We start from the raw sequence: 14,710 nt of genomic DNA, 5'->3' as shown, positions 1-14,710 counted from the left end.
ACTGTTACTATTTTTAGGCTTATGTTGTCTCAAATTTAATGTATTATCAATTACTGTTATTATTTTTAGGTTTATATTGTCCCACATTTGGCCATTGGATGACCCCTCAGAATGGTTCCTTTGTTTGCACCAGTCTTTGAGCACTAACTGTTCTGCACTGGTGGAGAATGATACTTAGAAACCAAAAATGTGGGCACTAAGTGTGCTCATAATTACTATAGTGTCATTGCTTCTTACAATGGCCTTTTCACAGTGGACAGAGCTAGGATGACATTTTTTTATAGGCAAACAGACAAATGTATACATGCTTATTTAAGTAAATTTGTTTTGATAACTCAAATTCATCCTTAAGATCCCTTTCCATATTTGTTACTTCTTTTTCTCACAGTGAGAAACGACTTAAATATTTGCTCACTTTTACTATCTGAAATATACATAAAATACTACAACCAACAACTACTAAGATACATTCTAGATTCACTTTCAATGTTTTTCCTTTTATATTTAGTTGGTATGTAATAATTGTATGTATTAATGGGATACAGTGATATTTTGTTACATGTATACGGTATATAATGATCAAATCAGGGTAATTAGCATAGTCATCACCTCAAACACATCATTTCTTTATGTTGTGAACATTATAGATCTTCTTGTACCTTTCTGAAAATATACAATAAATTATAGTTAACCGTATTCATCCAACAGTGCTGCAGAAGGCAGTAACTCATTCCTCCTATCTAGCTCTAATTTTGTGTCCATTAACCAACTTCTCCTCATTCTCCCCTCCTACCTCCCCTTCCCAGTCTCTGATACCTATAATTCTACACTATACTTCCATAGGCTCAATATTTTTTTAAGCTCCCACAGATGAGTGAAAACATAAGGTATTTTTCTTCCTGTGCCAGATTTATTTCTTTTAACATAATGTGCCCCAGGGTCATTCATGTTGTCTTGAATAACAGGATTTCATTCTCCTTGTGGCTGAACAGTATTCCATTGTGTATGTATAGCATGTTTTCTTTATCCATTCATCTGTTGATGGATATTTCGGTTGATTCTGTGTCTTAGCTATTGTGAATAGTAGCTAAGCTGCAATAAACATGAGGATGCAGGTATCCCTTTGATATACTGATTTCCTTTCTTTCAGATTAATACCCAGTAGCCGAATTGAGAGAATTATTTTTTGATTCTCTTTAGAGTTTTTAAAGAAACCTCCACACTGTTTTCCATGACTGTACTAATTTACATTCCCACTAACAGGGTACATGAATTTTCTTTTCTCCACATCCTTGCCAGCACTTTCTTTGTCTTTTTTGATAATAATCAATCTAACTGTGGTAAGATGATACCTGATTATAGTTTTGACTTGCATTTCCCTGAAGATTAGTGATGTTGAGCATTTTTTAATATATTTGTTGGCCATTTCTATGTTTTCTTTTGAAAAATGTCTATTCAGATCATTTGCCCACTTTTTAATTGGGTTATTTGTTTTTTTTTGCGGTTGTGTTCCTTGTATATTCTAGATATTAGTCCATGTCAGATGCATAGTTTGCAAATATTTTCTCCCATTCAACATGTTGTCTTTTTACTTTGTTATTTTCATTGCTGTGCAGAAGCTTTTTAGTTTAAATCCCATTTGTCTATTTTTGTTTTTTCTTGCCTGTTCTTTTGATTTCTTAGCCATAAAATATTTGCCTAGACCAATGTCTTGAAGTGTTTCCCCTATAGTGTTATAGTTTGATCTTATTTATAAGTCTAATTTATTTTAAGTTGATTTTTATATATGGTTAGAGATATGGGGACTAGTTTTGTCCTTCTACATGTGGATATCCAAATTTTCCAGCACTATTTATTGAAGAGATGTCCTTTCTCCAGTGTATGTTCCTGGTACCTTGTCAAAAATCAGTTGGCTGTAAATACATGGATTTATTTCTGGGTTCTCTATTGTGTCCCATTGGTCTATGTGTTTTTATACTAATACCATGCTGTTTTGGTTACTATAGCTTTGTAGTGTATTTTAAAGTCAGGTAGTGTAATACCATCACCTTTATTCATTTTGCTCAATATTGCTTTGGTTATTTGGGGTCTTGTGGTTCTGTATGAATTTTAGGATTGTTTTCTAATTCTGTGAAAAATGACTTTGGTATATTGATAGAGATTGCATTGAATCTTTAGATCAAATTGGGTAGTATGGTCATTTGAACAATATTAATTCTTCCAATCCGTGAGTATGGGCTGTCTTTCCATTTTTATTTTTTATGTCCTCTTCAATTCTTTCAGTGTTTTTGTAGTTTTCATTGTAGAGGTCTTTCACCTCCTTGGGTAAAATTATTCCTAGTTATATTTTTAATGTTTTATAGCCATTTTAGGTGGGGTTGCTTTATTGATCCCATTGATTTCTTACTCAGCTAGATCATTCCTGGTGAATAAAATGCTACTAATTTTTGTATGTTGACCTTGTGTCCTGCAACTATATTGAATTCATTTATCAGTTCTAAAAGTATTTTTGGTGAAGTCTTTAGGTTTTTCTATATATAAGATCATGTCATCTATAACCAGGATAGTTACTTCCTCTTTTTCAATTTGGATGCCCTTTATTTCTTTATTTTGCCTAATTGCTATGGCTGTGACTTCCGTTACTATGTTGAATAAGAGTGGTGAAGGTGGGCATCCGTGTCTTGTTCCAGATCTTAGAGGACAGGCTTTCAGCTTTTCCCCCATTAAGTATGATATTAGCTGTGGGTTTGTCATATATTGCCTTTTATTGTTTTGATGTATGTTCCTTCTTTGCCTAATTTCTTGAGAGTTTGAATGAAGTGATGTTGAAATTTATCAAATGCTTTTTCTGCATCTATTGAGATCATTGTATGGTTTTTGTTCTTCATTCTGTTGATGTGCTATATATCACACTGTTTGATTGGCATGTGTTGAACCATCCTTGCATCCCTGGGATAAATCCCATCTGATTGTGGTGTATTATCTCTTTAATGCGTTGTTGGGTTTGGTTTGCTAGTATTTTGTTGAGGATTGTTGCATCTGAGCTCATTGGGGATTTTGGCCTATAGTTTCTCTTTTCCTGCATCTGGTTTGGGCATTAGGGCAATGCTGACCTGGTAGAATGAATTAGGAAGAATTCCCTCAATTTCCAGTTTTTTGGAATAGTTTGCGAAGAATTGGTGTTGGTTCTTTTTTATATGTTTGGTAGAATTCAGAGGTAAAACCGTCTGATGCTGGGCTTTTCTTTTTTGGGAGACCTTTTATTACTGGCTTCATCCTTTGCCAACTTTGTGATGATAATAAGCAAGTTACTTTACTACTCTTAGTTTTTTTTTTTCTTGTCTATAAATTGAGGATGGTAATAATATCCATCTTACAGAGGTATTATATGTAAATCTTGACATGTTAAGCAGATGTTACATATTATTATCGATATATTTTAATAAATTTAATCTGAGAACAGTATATTGTAGCCTAGGCCTAAGAGTTAGGCTATTAGTTAAGAAATGCATGATACATAGTTGTAACAGTTAAATAGGAAAGGACAGATATTAGAAATATTTTAGATGAACAATATTTTAAAATTTTATATAGCTTTAAAAAATCTTTAAATGGTTGTTTATGCTGTTGTTTCATAGTATTTATGTGTTCGTTTTGTTACATCAGTAGTTAATAGCTCACAAATGAGTGTATCTTTTTATAAAGTACTTTGACATACATTGCTGAATTTGATTCTAAGAATCATTCTATGAGAGATTATTTCTACTAGGCCCCAGAAGGGTTAAGTAATTTTTGAAGATTATACAAGTTAGTAAAATAACCAATGTGAAACTTGAATCTCCATATTCCTATTCTAGTGATTTCTCCATTATTTCCTATTACATGGCAAGAAGTAATATATAGCAAGGAACTTTTATTAGTCCTTTGAAAGAGTTACTATCTTTTTTAAGCATCTGCCTTAATAGAAGAAATAACCAAGACATGGAAGGGGACAGACTAGTTTATAATCTACTAATTATATAATTCATATGTAGACCCAGTGGCATTTGAATATAAATTTTGGTAAATCAAAATATTTAGTGGCTACAATTTGCCATTTAAAATATCATTAGTAGAACTGATAACAAACTCTTGGTTTCCTGCACCAAATTGTATTAGGCACTTAGTACATTTTGGGTGATTGTAAAATATTTTACAATAGTTATTTCTTAAGTGTTTTTAAATAGTATTGATCATGAAACTTTTTGAAATTTACCATCAGGCCAATGGTGGCAGAGTCTACATAGAACTATGCTTCGTGGTGTTCTGGGGAAAACCTTTCGACTTGTTGGCTATACTATTCAATATGGCTGTATAGCTCATTGTGCTTTTGAATACGTTGGTGGTGTTGTCATGGTAAGTTTTTATGTTCAAGAATATTCATCTTAAATATATACTTTCTTTCAAATGGAAGGAAAATGTGTTTTTCCTTTTGAAAACCTAGTTGAAGTTATTTAATGACTAAACTGTGAAAGTTAAAACATAAAATCTTTCTAAATATTGGAATAATAAGAGAGTGTGTTTGAATTGGCACTGATAGAAGGTATAAGGACCATTACTTAAATATTTTCTGTATTCTGTTTCTAATGGGCACAAAAGGTCCTTTTGAATCGTATAACAATAATAGTCATTACCATTTATTGAATCCTATTTACTGTGTTTCAGGATATGTTTGATGTTTTACACTTACTAACTCATTTAATCTTTTACACTTCTTTGAGATACTTATTAGTAATCCATTATAGACATGAGGAAATGAACTGAGAAAGCTTAAGTAATTTACTTGTTCCAGGTCCCACAGTTAGTAAGTAACTTGAAATTTCAACACACATTTGTCCAGTTTTCAAAATTCCAGCTCATAACCACCATAACTGTAATTAAAACAAATTAATCATCTGTAATTAAGACAGATTATTCTGCCTAATGTCTATATTAAAATGTTAAAGTTGCTCCCTATCCCCAACTAATACTTTTTCTTAATATTGTATTGGGAAACTACAAACTGTGGCTGTTGATTCAAGCCTTTTGTCATGTAAATGAAAGAATAAATTGATTGACCAGCCAGTCAATTTTTTTTATTGTTGTTATTACTGTTTTTTTTAAAAAATTAGGTTTACTTTATCAGATTGATAGTCACATAACCTCCAGTTAAGGTGGAGTAATGGAAATATATGTATTTAACTGAAATTTCCCTTCTTTTTTTTTTTTTTTTTTTTTGGAGACAGGGTCTTGCTCTGTTGCCTGGGCTGGAGTGCAATCAAGTGATCTCAGTTCACTGCAGCCTCTGCCTGCTGGGCTCAAAACAATTCTCATGCATCAGCCTCCCAAGTAGCTAGGACTACAGGTGCACATCACCATGCCTGGCTAATTTTTGTATTTTTAGTAGAGATGGCGTTTCACCATGTTGGCCAGGCTGTGCACGAACTCCTGGCCTCAGGTGATCCGCCTACCTTGGCATCCCAAAGTTCTGGGATTATAGGTATGAGCAACTGTACCTGGCTGAAACTTGCCTTCTTGATTTTTTTGTAAGTTAGACTGGTACTTCCAAAGGTAGCAAACAAACTGTAATTGTATTTCCTCTTATTTCTGCCTGAGTAGGAACTTTTGAGTAAAAAGTTTTATTTACAAATAGAGTAAATGGAGACTGTCGGATTTAGATTTTTAAAGTGGCGATGATAATTTTTTCTGATTCTGAGGTAGAGTTTGAGTATCCCTTATCTGAAATGCTTGGGACCAGAAGTGTTATGGATTTTAGATTTTTTTGGATTTTGGAATATTTGCATATACATAATGAGATATTTTGGGGATGGGACCCAAGTCTGAACACAAAATTCATTTATATTTCATATGTACCTTGTATGCATAGCCTGAAGGTAATGTTATACGCTATTTTAAAGAATTTTGTGCATGAAACAAAAATTTTGACTGCATGTTGGCTGTGATGCATCACATGGGGTCAGGTATGGAATTTACCATTTGTGGTGTCATGTAGACACTCAGAACATTTCAGATTTTAGAGCATTTAAGATTTCAGATTTTTTATTAGGGACAGTCAACCTGTATATATCAAGATTATTGTTTTGAGACATACAAATAGGAAAATCTTTAATTGCTTCATTGTAAAGATGGGTTCTATTTAGGTTGCCAGGTTTGGTCTTGAACTCCTGGCCTCAAGTCATTCTTCCAAAGTTTTGGGATTACAGGTGTGAGCCACCATGCCTGGCCATGAAAATCTTTAAAGTCCATCTCATCATGCTAGTATTTTTCAGTAGAACATTTAAGTTGCAGCCCCATGAAATGAGTAAGCTATTCTCTTGGAAGAGGAAGATGGGCATAAGCTCATTGAGAATAGTATAATACCATTTAGTAAATCATCATCATGTTCACTGGATTATATCTGATAGTAATAAGAAAATGTATTATTCTCCCATTCATTCAACCAATATGTATGGTTTATCAATTTTGTACCAAACATTGTTCTTGGCTTTGGTTATATAGCTAGGAACATGAGAGAGATCTCTGCCTTCATAGAACTGAGATTCTATAGGGTGGCCTAAATTTGGAAACATAGGTAATGTTGTTTTATTCAGGCATTATAATGTGAAAGCAATAATCCATTTATAATGTATTTGTCTATATTTCCAGACTTAGTGGCTACTCTAGAGTTGAACTTATTTAAGAACTACCAAATTTTCATGAATCATCCCCCAAGCTTTAGGAGCATTTGCTTGATTTTCTTTCTTTTAAGCTTGCTTAAAAGATTTATGTTAAATTTAAAAGAGATTTTGAATTTAGATTACAAATTACCTCTCTTTTCAGTGTTCTGGACCATCAATGGAGCCTACAATTCAAAATTCAGATATTGTCTTTGCAGAAAATCTTAGTCGGCATTTTTATGGTATCCAAAGGTAAATTTCTGTCATGGATATATTAAATTTACAGTGAAAATACACACACACATTATGGCTTTTCTGCAGTTCCTTAACTTTATCTTTAAAACCTCTTTCATAAATAAACATATTAATAACCAGCTAGATAAAATTTTGAGTCAAATATTTTCTTTCAGTTTGAGAAATTTTAGTAGTTTCTCAAACATATGCAGTGTCTTGGGTCATTGTATCTCTTACATCATTGTGAAAAATAATTAGCAGTCCCTTACAATATACATGTAAGCGTAACTTTTTAAATTGGGCTTTAGAATGTTTTGAGTTAAGAACTAGGAACTTAGGGATTACATTACAGATCCAAATCAATGTTTTTGTTCTTTAATTTTAAAAATAATCCTGTAGTTCTATTGATTGCTATCTTACTTTATATATAGTCTATGATGACCATTTGATGGTTTTTATTTTTTTAAATTTTCTGATATACATTTTTTGAGATGAGGTCTTGCTCTGGCTCCCAGGCTGGAGTGCAGTGACACGATCTCAGCTCCCTGCAGCCTCAGCCTCCTGGGCTCCAGGGATCCTTCCCCTTAGTCTCCCAAGTAGCTGTGACTACAGGTGTATACTCGCCGCGCCCAGATAATTTTTGTAGTTTTTGTAGAGACTGGGTTTCGCCATGTTGCCCAGGCTGGTCTCAAACTCCTGAGCTCAAGCAATCCACTCACCTCAGCCTCCCGAAGTGTTGGGATTACAGGTGAGCCACCGTGCCCAGCCCATTTGATGATTTTTAGATTACATCATTGTATATGGCTGAGAACCAGGAATTGTATATATTATGAGTCTCCTGATTAATTATATTAAGTTGAATAACTCCTTCCTGGGCAAATATTGTGTGTTACTAAACCTTTTAAAGTCCTATTTCACAGCAGGCTGAGGCAGGAGAATTGCTTGAACCTGGGAGATGGAGGTTGCAGTGAGCTGAGATCATGCCACTGCACTCCAGCCTGGGTGACAGAGCAAGACTCCATCTCACAAAAAAATAATAATAAAAAAAATCCTATTTCAAGTGGTGGTTCCAATCCTTGTGATACCCTTTATTCCAGTTAACTCTATGAGAATGATTTATTCCAAATGAATGTCAAGTATTAATAATTTAATATATTTTCTAAAGAGCACCTCTCTGATACCCTAAAATTTTGAGTCCATTTGTTTTTTATAATTCTGAAAAAAATCTATGCCTGCTTTCATTTCAGTAAACTACAGATTTGATTCCCTTGAGCTAGTGTTTAGTTTATGGCATATTAAGTAGGTTTAGGCACTTCTCTTTCACTATTCACCTTTGCTATAACCTATTGCACATTATTGAAAATTGTTAAGAATACATTTCTTCACATTTACTGATCTTTCACCAGCCTTAGATTCTGCAGATAGAAACTCTCTTGGTCAACCTGTATGGTTTGGCATGCTCCCTAGGTAATTCTTCTTCAAATCTTTTACCCATAACAACTTCTGTATACCTAATTGTAGATACAGGAATTATAAAATAAAACTTATATAATAGATAGTGTTGTTCCTCCCTTTTCTTTTTAACTTATATCAAATTATCCTTATATAGCCTTTGAATTAACTGGAGACCTAGCCCCACTGTAGCATGAAACCAAGCATCTGTGTTCCATGCCAGTGACATAATTTTATTCACAATAATCCTTGGGCATTCTGAATGAGGAGATGAACTTGTTGGCTGAATAGTTTTTGAATACACAGCTTGATATTTTTAAAAAAATTACTCGTTGCATTCAGATAAGTGAAACAAATAACTACATTCAGTAAATGAATTCAGATTCTTTGAGCATCTTATTTTGTACCCTATTCATCCAGGTTACAGGACAGCTCAAAATCTGGCATTTATGAATATACCAAAGTAACTTTTAGAGCCAAGATAGCCAGCTGGTAACTTTTACTTAAGAAATATTACTGTCCTGAGTATTCTCTTTCTTTTACCCACAGCACAGAACTCAAGATTTCAGGGGAATCTTTGACCGCTGGCAAGGTGTCCTGTTGTTGGCTGCCTGTTTCTAAATGTAAAATAACCTTCCATTTAGGCAAGAATAAAAGTTTGCATATCTAGTATCTAAAGCACGTGGATGTCTCTTCAGTCAACTGCACAGAACACTCAACCTTGAGACAGTCAGATTTTTACTATTGCTTATTCTTTCAACAAATAGTAGTGAGCACCTAATTTATAAGATGTACCATACATTATAGAGAATGTTAAGATTAATGAGATAATTGACACTAGTTTTCAAAAGCTTACTGTGTAGTAGAATAATGAGGATGTTTATAAATATAAATGAGAAAATTTTTAATAAGCTTCCTTTTAAAACTATTTGAAGGAGTTAAGAATCCAGCGGATATGTATTTTGATCTAAACGCTATGCATATATCTAGTTAGACTACCAGAAATAAAGTTTGTTTAATACTACTTTCTACAAAACAGCACGACTGAATTATGATTTCCATGTTGCCATTCAAGTTCAAAGTTTGTTTTAAGGGTCATATTGATTATTTGATCAAAGAACTTAAGCTTCATTAAACACCCATGGAAAAACGTCTCTTCCTCCAAAGCTACCCAAAATCAACTTTGATGGCGTGTTACAGTCTTTGCAAATTTGTTCATCTGAACAGATCCACTGACATGGTTCTAGTTGGTTAGAAAGAAAATACCTTTATTCTGTTTTCAAAAGAAGGCAACACTATGTTGCCTCCAAATTATAGAATGTAATGATTTGCTACCTTTCAACTCTTACCAAGAGTAGCCTCAAGAGATCATCATTGTAAATACTATTTCTGCACTCTGTGTAAAATTTCTGATAAAGATGGTATCTTTTATTCTCTTATATAAGAAAGTTTCTTGTGAATTTCTCTTTGATTTAGTTGTTAGGGAAAATTTTGTCTTACCTCCCAAGCTAAATGTTATTTTATTAATTAATGATTTCCATGTAACTGGTCTTAATTTCTTCTGACTTGGCTCCCAAAGAGTTTAGAACCCATTTTAATGCTTCTATAGAGCAGTTATTAGGTTTCTGATTTCTTCATAATTTTCCTTTTATTCTTATGACTTTTAATATTATTTTGACACATGCTTCATGAAACTATTTCTGGAACTAGGTACAATTAATAAGCAAATATGTTAAATCCTTTTAAACATGTGTTAGTCAACAGAATTCACATATTGCTCGTTTTATGCAGAAAGAGTATTGTGTTCTCTTTGACTGTGGTCATTAGTCCTACGTTCTATCTTTCTTCCTTTTCACTTTTTAGGATCTTTCTTATTTTTTATTACCAGATAGATTGTCAGTTCCTCCATAAATCATGTCTTCTGTATGTAATCAGACCCTTATTGGTTTTATATGTTTGATATCTCATTTTATTTTTCAGAGTGTATATTTAGGCAGCTTTTAGCATTTTATTTTGTTGTATCTTTTGATTTTTTTTCTCAAATATAAGTTCTTTTGATATGGGTTATAGGACTTACATGCTATCATTCCTCAATTATTTGAGTTCTAGGGAAACATGGATGATGTTTTTACCTTTTTAGTGTGCTCTAGAGTCAACCAGTGCTACTGGCTGGACCGCAATATTTATTTACTTAATTTGTTAGTATTTATATAGAATTGCGTGGAGGGTTTTTTTTTCTTTTTCTTTTTTTGGTTCGTTTGGGGTTTTTCTTGGTTTGTTTGTTTTGTGTGTGTGTGTTTTTTTTTTTTTTTTGGAGACATGGTCTCAGTCTGTTGCCCATGGTGGCACGATCTTAGCTCACTGCAAACATTAACTCCTGGCTTCAAGCAATCCTCTTGCCATAGTCTCCCAAAGTGCTGAGATTATAGTTGTGAGCCACTGTACCCGGCCTATATAGAATTGTTTTTCCACAATTTTGGTTCTAAGAATTTGGACACAGGAGTAAAGCATACTGGATACAATGCAAAAGATAATTCTTGTAGAATTATCTGAAAGTTTAGAATCTTCTGAAATTATCAGAAATTTTAGATAGCCTTTTTATCACTCTTATTGTTGGATTCTCACCCAAAGTATTCAGTCACAAAGGTTCTCAAAGCCAGTAAATGTATGGAAGAGTCAGTATATGAGAGGATAAAGGTTATGGCTTTGTTTAAGTTGTCTTATAAAAGTATTAAAGCAGTGCCATGCATGTGTTTTTGCTTAATAAATAATACAGACATTTCTTTGACTTTTCCCCCTCAGAGGTGACATTGTGATTGCAAAAAGCCCAAGTGATCCAAAATCAAATATTTGTAAAAGAGTAATTGGTTTGGAAGGAGACAAAATCCTCACCACTAGTCCATCAGATTTCTTTAAAAGTCATAGTTATGTAAGTAACATTTCAATTATGTTGTTTTTGGTGTCATAATTGATTAACATTAACTGAATGCTGACAAAAGAAAATAATGTTTATTCATATTTTGAATGTAAGAAAAAAGTGCATCCAGTAGAATTTAAATGTTTATATCAAGAACAATTCAGCCGTTATATTTCATGTATTTTAGTTACTTTTAAAACCCTGCATAAACATCTTAGTAATAATTGTTACAGGCAAAATTTACCAGTGGATGCTAAAATTATTGGACAAAGTTTGAGGAGAAATAGAATTTTACATAATCTGAACTTATCTCTCCCAAAATATTTATTACAAAGGGAAAAAACCTTAGAGGTGAAACCTGTCAGGCACCACTTTAACTGAGTTATCTTCATCATCATAACACTACATATCAACATAATGTAGCCTCTGGATTGAAGCACCAAGAAGGGCACTTGCAGGGAAAAAAAGGTTACAACCTCAATCTACTCATGAGAAAACATAAGACAATATCAAATTGAGGGTCATTCTACAATATAACTGATCAATACTCTTCAAAAATGTCAAGGTCATAAAAAACATGGAAAGATTGAGTCCCTGTCATTGATTGGAGCAGACAAAGGAGACATGATAACTACATGCATTTGGGATCCTGGCTTAGAAAGATTTTCCACTATTAGTGGGAAGTCTGACAAAATCAAATAAACCCTATGGTTTATTTTTTTAACATCCTATTTAAATTTTGATAATAGAAATTGTGTGTATTGAAATTGTATACAACCACCTTGCCTGTACAGCTAGAAAAAGTGCAAGAACAGTAGAATGGAAGAATGAAGAGTAGATAGAATGTGTTAGCTCCTTTCACCAGTCACATGGCTTCTGTAACAGAGCTTATGGGGAAGAGATGGCCTTTTGTTTACTCAGCATATACTCTTCTTACTTGAATAATTATAGCTTAATTTTCTACTTTACTGTAAATCTTGTGTCACTATCAAATTATTAATGCAGCTGTTTGTTAACTAACATTATCTCTATATTCATCCTCAATGTAAACACATAGTTGAATAATTACAATGTCATCGTAAATTTATTTTGAACCGTAATAGCCTCTGGTTGCCCTATAAGTAAGTTTGACTTTTAAATAATCAATCTTATTTATTTACCATTTGTAATAGACTGTGGTTCAGCTGTACAGATGTTTTTGATATTTATTACTACGATGCTAAATATGCAGTAATTGTTAACTTATGGTGATAACAGTGTTAAAGATGATAGTGTGCTGTCAGGTAACATATTTTTCTACTATTGCTTTCATCATGGACACTGTATCCTCTTCTTAAAAAACGTTGATTTTCCATTTAGTTTCACCTTCATATGACTATTAGCATTTCCTGAGATATTCTAGTCACTTCGAAATTACTTTAGCATCGTGAGTACTTGAAAGCAGAAATGATATCAACAGACAGAACAAATAAATAGCATCTTCTATGTATTTAAATGCCATATCATTGTTGTTGATTTCTTTTTAAGAGTTATTAGAGGAGGATGTCTGTACAAAAGGACTCAGATAAAGTCTCTGCTAAGTAATCAGAGAAGATAACCAGCACTGTAAGATGTAAATTTTTTAAATGTTCTATTCAAGGAAAATATTCATTGAATTTTGTTTTTGTTTTTAATTGATGCATAATAATTGTACATTATTTATGGGGTATAGTGTGATGTTTCAGTATGAATATACATTGTATAAAAATGAAATTAGGATATTTACCATATCCATCACCTTATGTATTTTTTATTTCCTTATAGTAAGAACATTCAAAATCCTCTCTTTCCATTGTTTTTTTTTTTTTGTTTTTTTGACATGGTCTTGCTCTGTTGCCCAAGCTGGAGTGCAGTGGCACGATCTCAGCTCACTGCAACCTCCTCCTCCAGGGCTCAGATGCTCCTCCCACATCAGCCTTCTGAGTAGCTCCTTCAGCTGTTTTGAAATACACAACACAATATTGTTAACCATAATCACCCTACTGTGTGGTAGAACACCAGTAGGGTGTTCTGTTACCGAGTTTTTATATGTTTGATAAATGTGCAAATTATATGACATTGCCATTTTGTTCCAGGTGTATTCATTCACTTTTGTTGGACAAATTTATAAGTATACAGTACATCATTCTAATAATCTTGGTCAGCACTTATTTTGTACTTCCTCCATACTGTTGAGAATCTTTTCAAAGGTTAACTTATTTAATTATCACAACAGCAACCCGATGAGTAGGTAATAGTATTTTACTGATAGGTAATCTAAAGAAGGAGGCTAAATAAATTGCCCAATTTCAAACAGTGAGAGGAAGAATTAGGGTTGAAACACATATAGTGGCTTCAGAATCTGTAACCCTCACGATGCCACTACTACTTCTTTCAGAATACCCTTTGCCTATCTATTCTGTTCCTATCTCATCAAATTATACTTACTTTAAAAAGTATTTGTCTTTATTATTTTTAAAAAAACACAGGGAAGTATTTCTGATCAGGGGCAGTATTGGTTCTGAAAGACAAGCCAGTGTTTTTGAGAGTTTCTCTCTTGCCAGTTTTTCTACGCTGGGTTATTCAAGTCCTAAGAATTGTGTAGCTATTACAGAACCGCTTTAGCAAATGTGTTCCATTAATCAAGGTGATTTATAACAAAATTTCATCCAAGTTTGGAGTGCTCTGAAAACATAGCCAAAATGTTCGCAGGGTCTACCCCTCTCGTGTGTCCCTTTTTTTAGCTATTTCAGAAGCACACTGGTGCAATATTTTACGAAATGAGTTTCTTCCCCTTACCTCTGCATCCTCTAAGAAAAATCGTTGTTTATGAGATGAAGATACTGCTATTCATATCTTGATTGAGCTGCTTAATAAAATGAACAATATTAAAATATGTTTTGAATTCCAGGCAAAAAAAAGTTTATTCTTGTATGTAGGTGCTTCAGAAAGCAAAACACCAAAATTGTTCATTGGAACCTAGCCTGTAGAGTTTAGCATATCAAAGAAATAGCATTGTTTGTAGGTTGGCAGAAAAGAACATAAACAAATCATTGGAGTGATGTAGTGATGTGGGATCATTTTATTCTTTCCAGAGTTCTTTTTTGTTTGTTTTCCATTCCAGAGTTTTAAAAGACCACATGGCAAGCAACGCTTATAAATCAGCTTTATTTTTTACTGTTAGGTATTTGGAAACTAAGCAGTTCCTATTAAGATGCTGTTGCTGGCCGGCCGCAGTGGCTCATGCCTGTAATCCCAGCACTTTGAGAGGCCAAGGCAGGCAGATCACCTGAGGTCAAGAGTTTGAGACCAGCCTGCCCAGCATGGCGATACCCTGTCTCTGCTAAAAATACAAAAAATTAGCCAGGCGTGGTGGCAGGCGCCTGTCATCTCA

At 33.5% G+C, this 14,710-nt stretch overlaps 1 protein-coding gene across 3 annotated transcripts in view; it reads left to right on the top strand.

The window, feature by feature from the left end:
• IMMP1L (inner mitochondrial membrane peptidase subunit 1) overlaps window positions 1–14,710 on the top strand; it is a 77,409-nt gene that overhangs the window by 42,222 nt on the left and 20,477 nt on the right. For all 3 annotated transcript variants that reach the window (XM_004050878.5, XM_055356903.2, XM_019037610.4), the window contains 3 exons: window positions 4,262–4,395; window positions 6,859–6,947; window positions 11,184–11,310. In XM_004050878.5, coding sequence (XP_004050926.2) covers window positions 4,291–4,395; window positions 6,859–6,947; window positions 11,184–11,310 — 321 coding nt within the window. In that variant the 5' untranslated portion in view covers window positions 4,262–4,290. The remainder of the gene's footprint in view (window positions 1–4,261; window positions 4,396–6,858; window positions 6,948–11,183; window positions 11,311–14,710) is intronic.

This window comes from Gorilla gorilla, chromosome 9 (genome assembly GCF_029281585.2).
Source record: "Gorilla gorilla gorilla isolate KB3781 chromosome 9, NHGRI_mGorGor1-v2.1_pri, whole genome shotgun sequence".
Taxonomy (NCBI): domain Eukaryota; kingdom Metazoa; phylum Chordata; class Mammalia; order Primates; family Hominidae; genus Gorilla; species Gorilla gorilla.
Note: the sequence above shows the minus strand (reverse complement) of the source record. Positions and strands in the feature narration are given on the sequence as shown.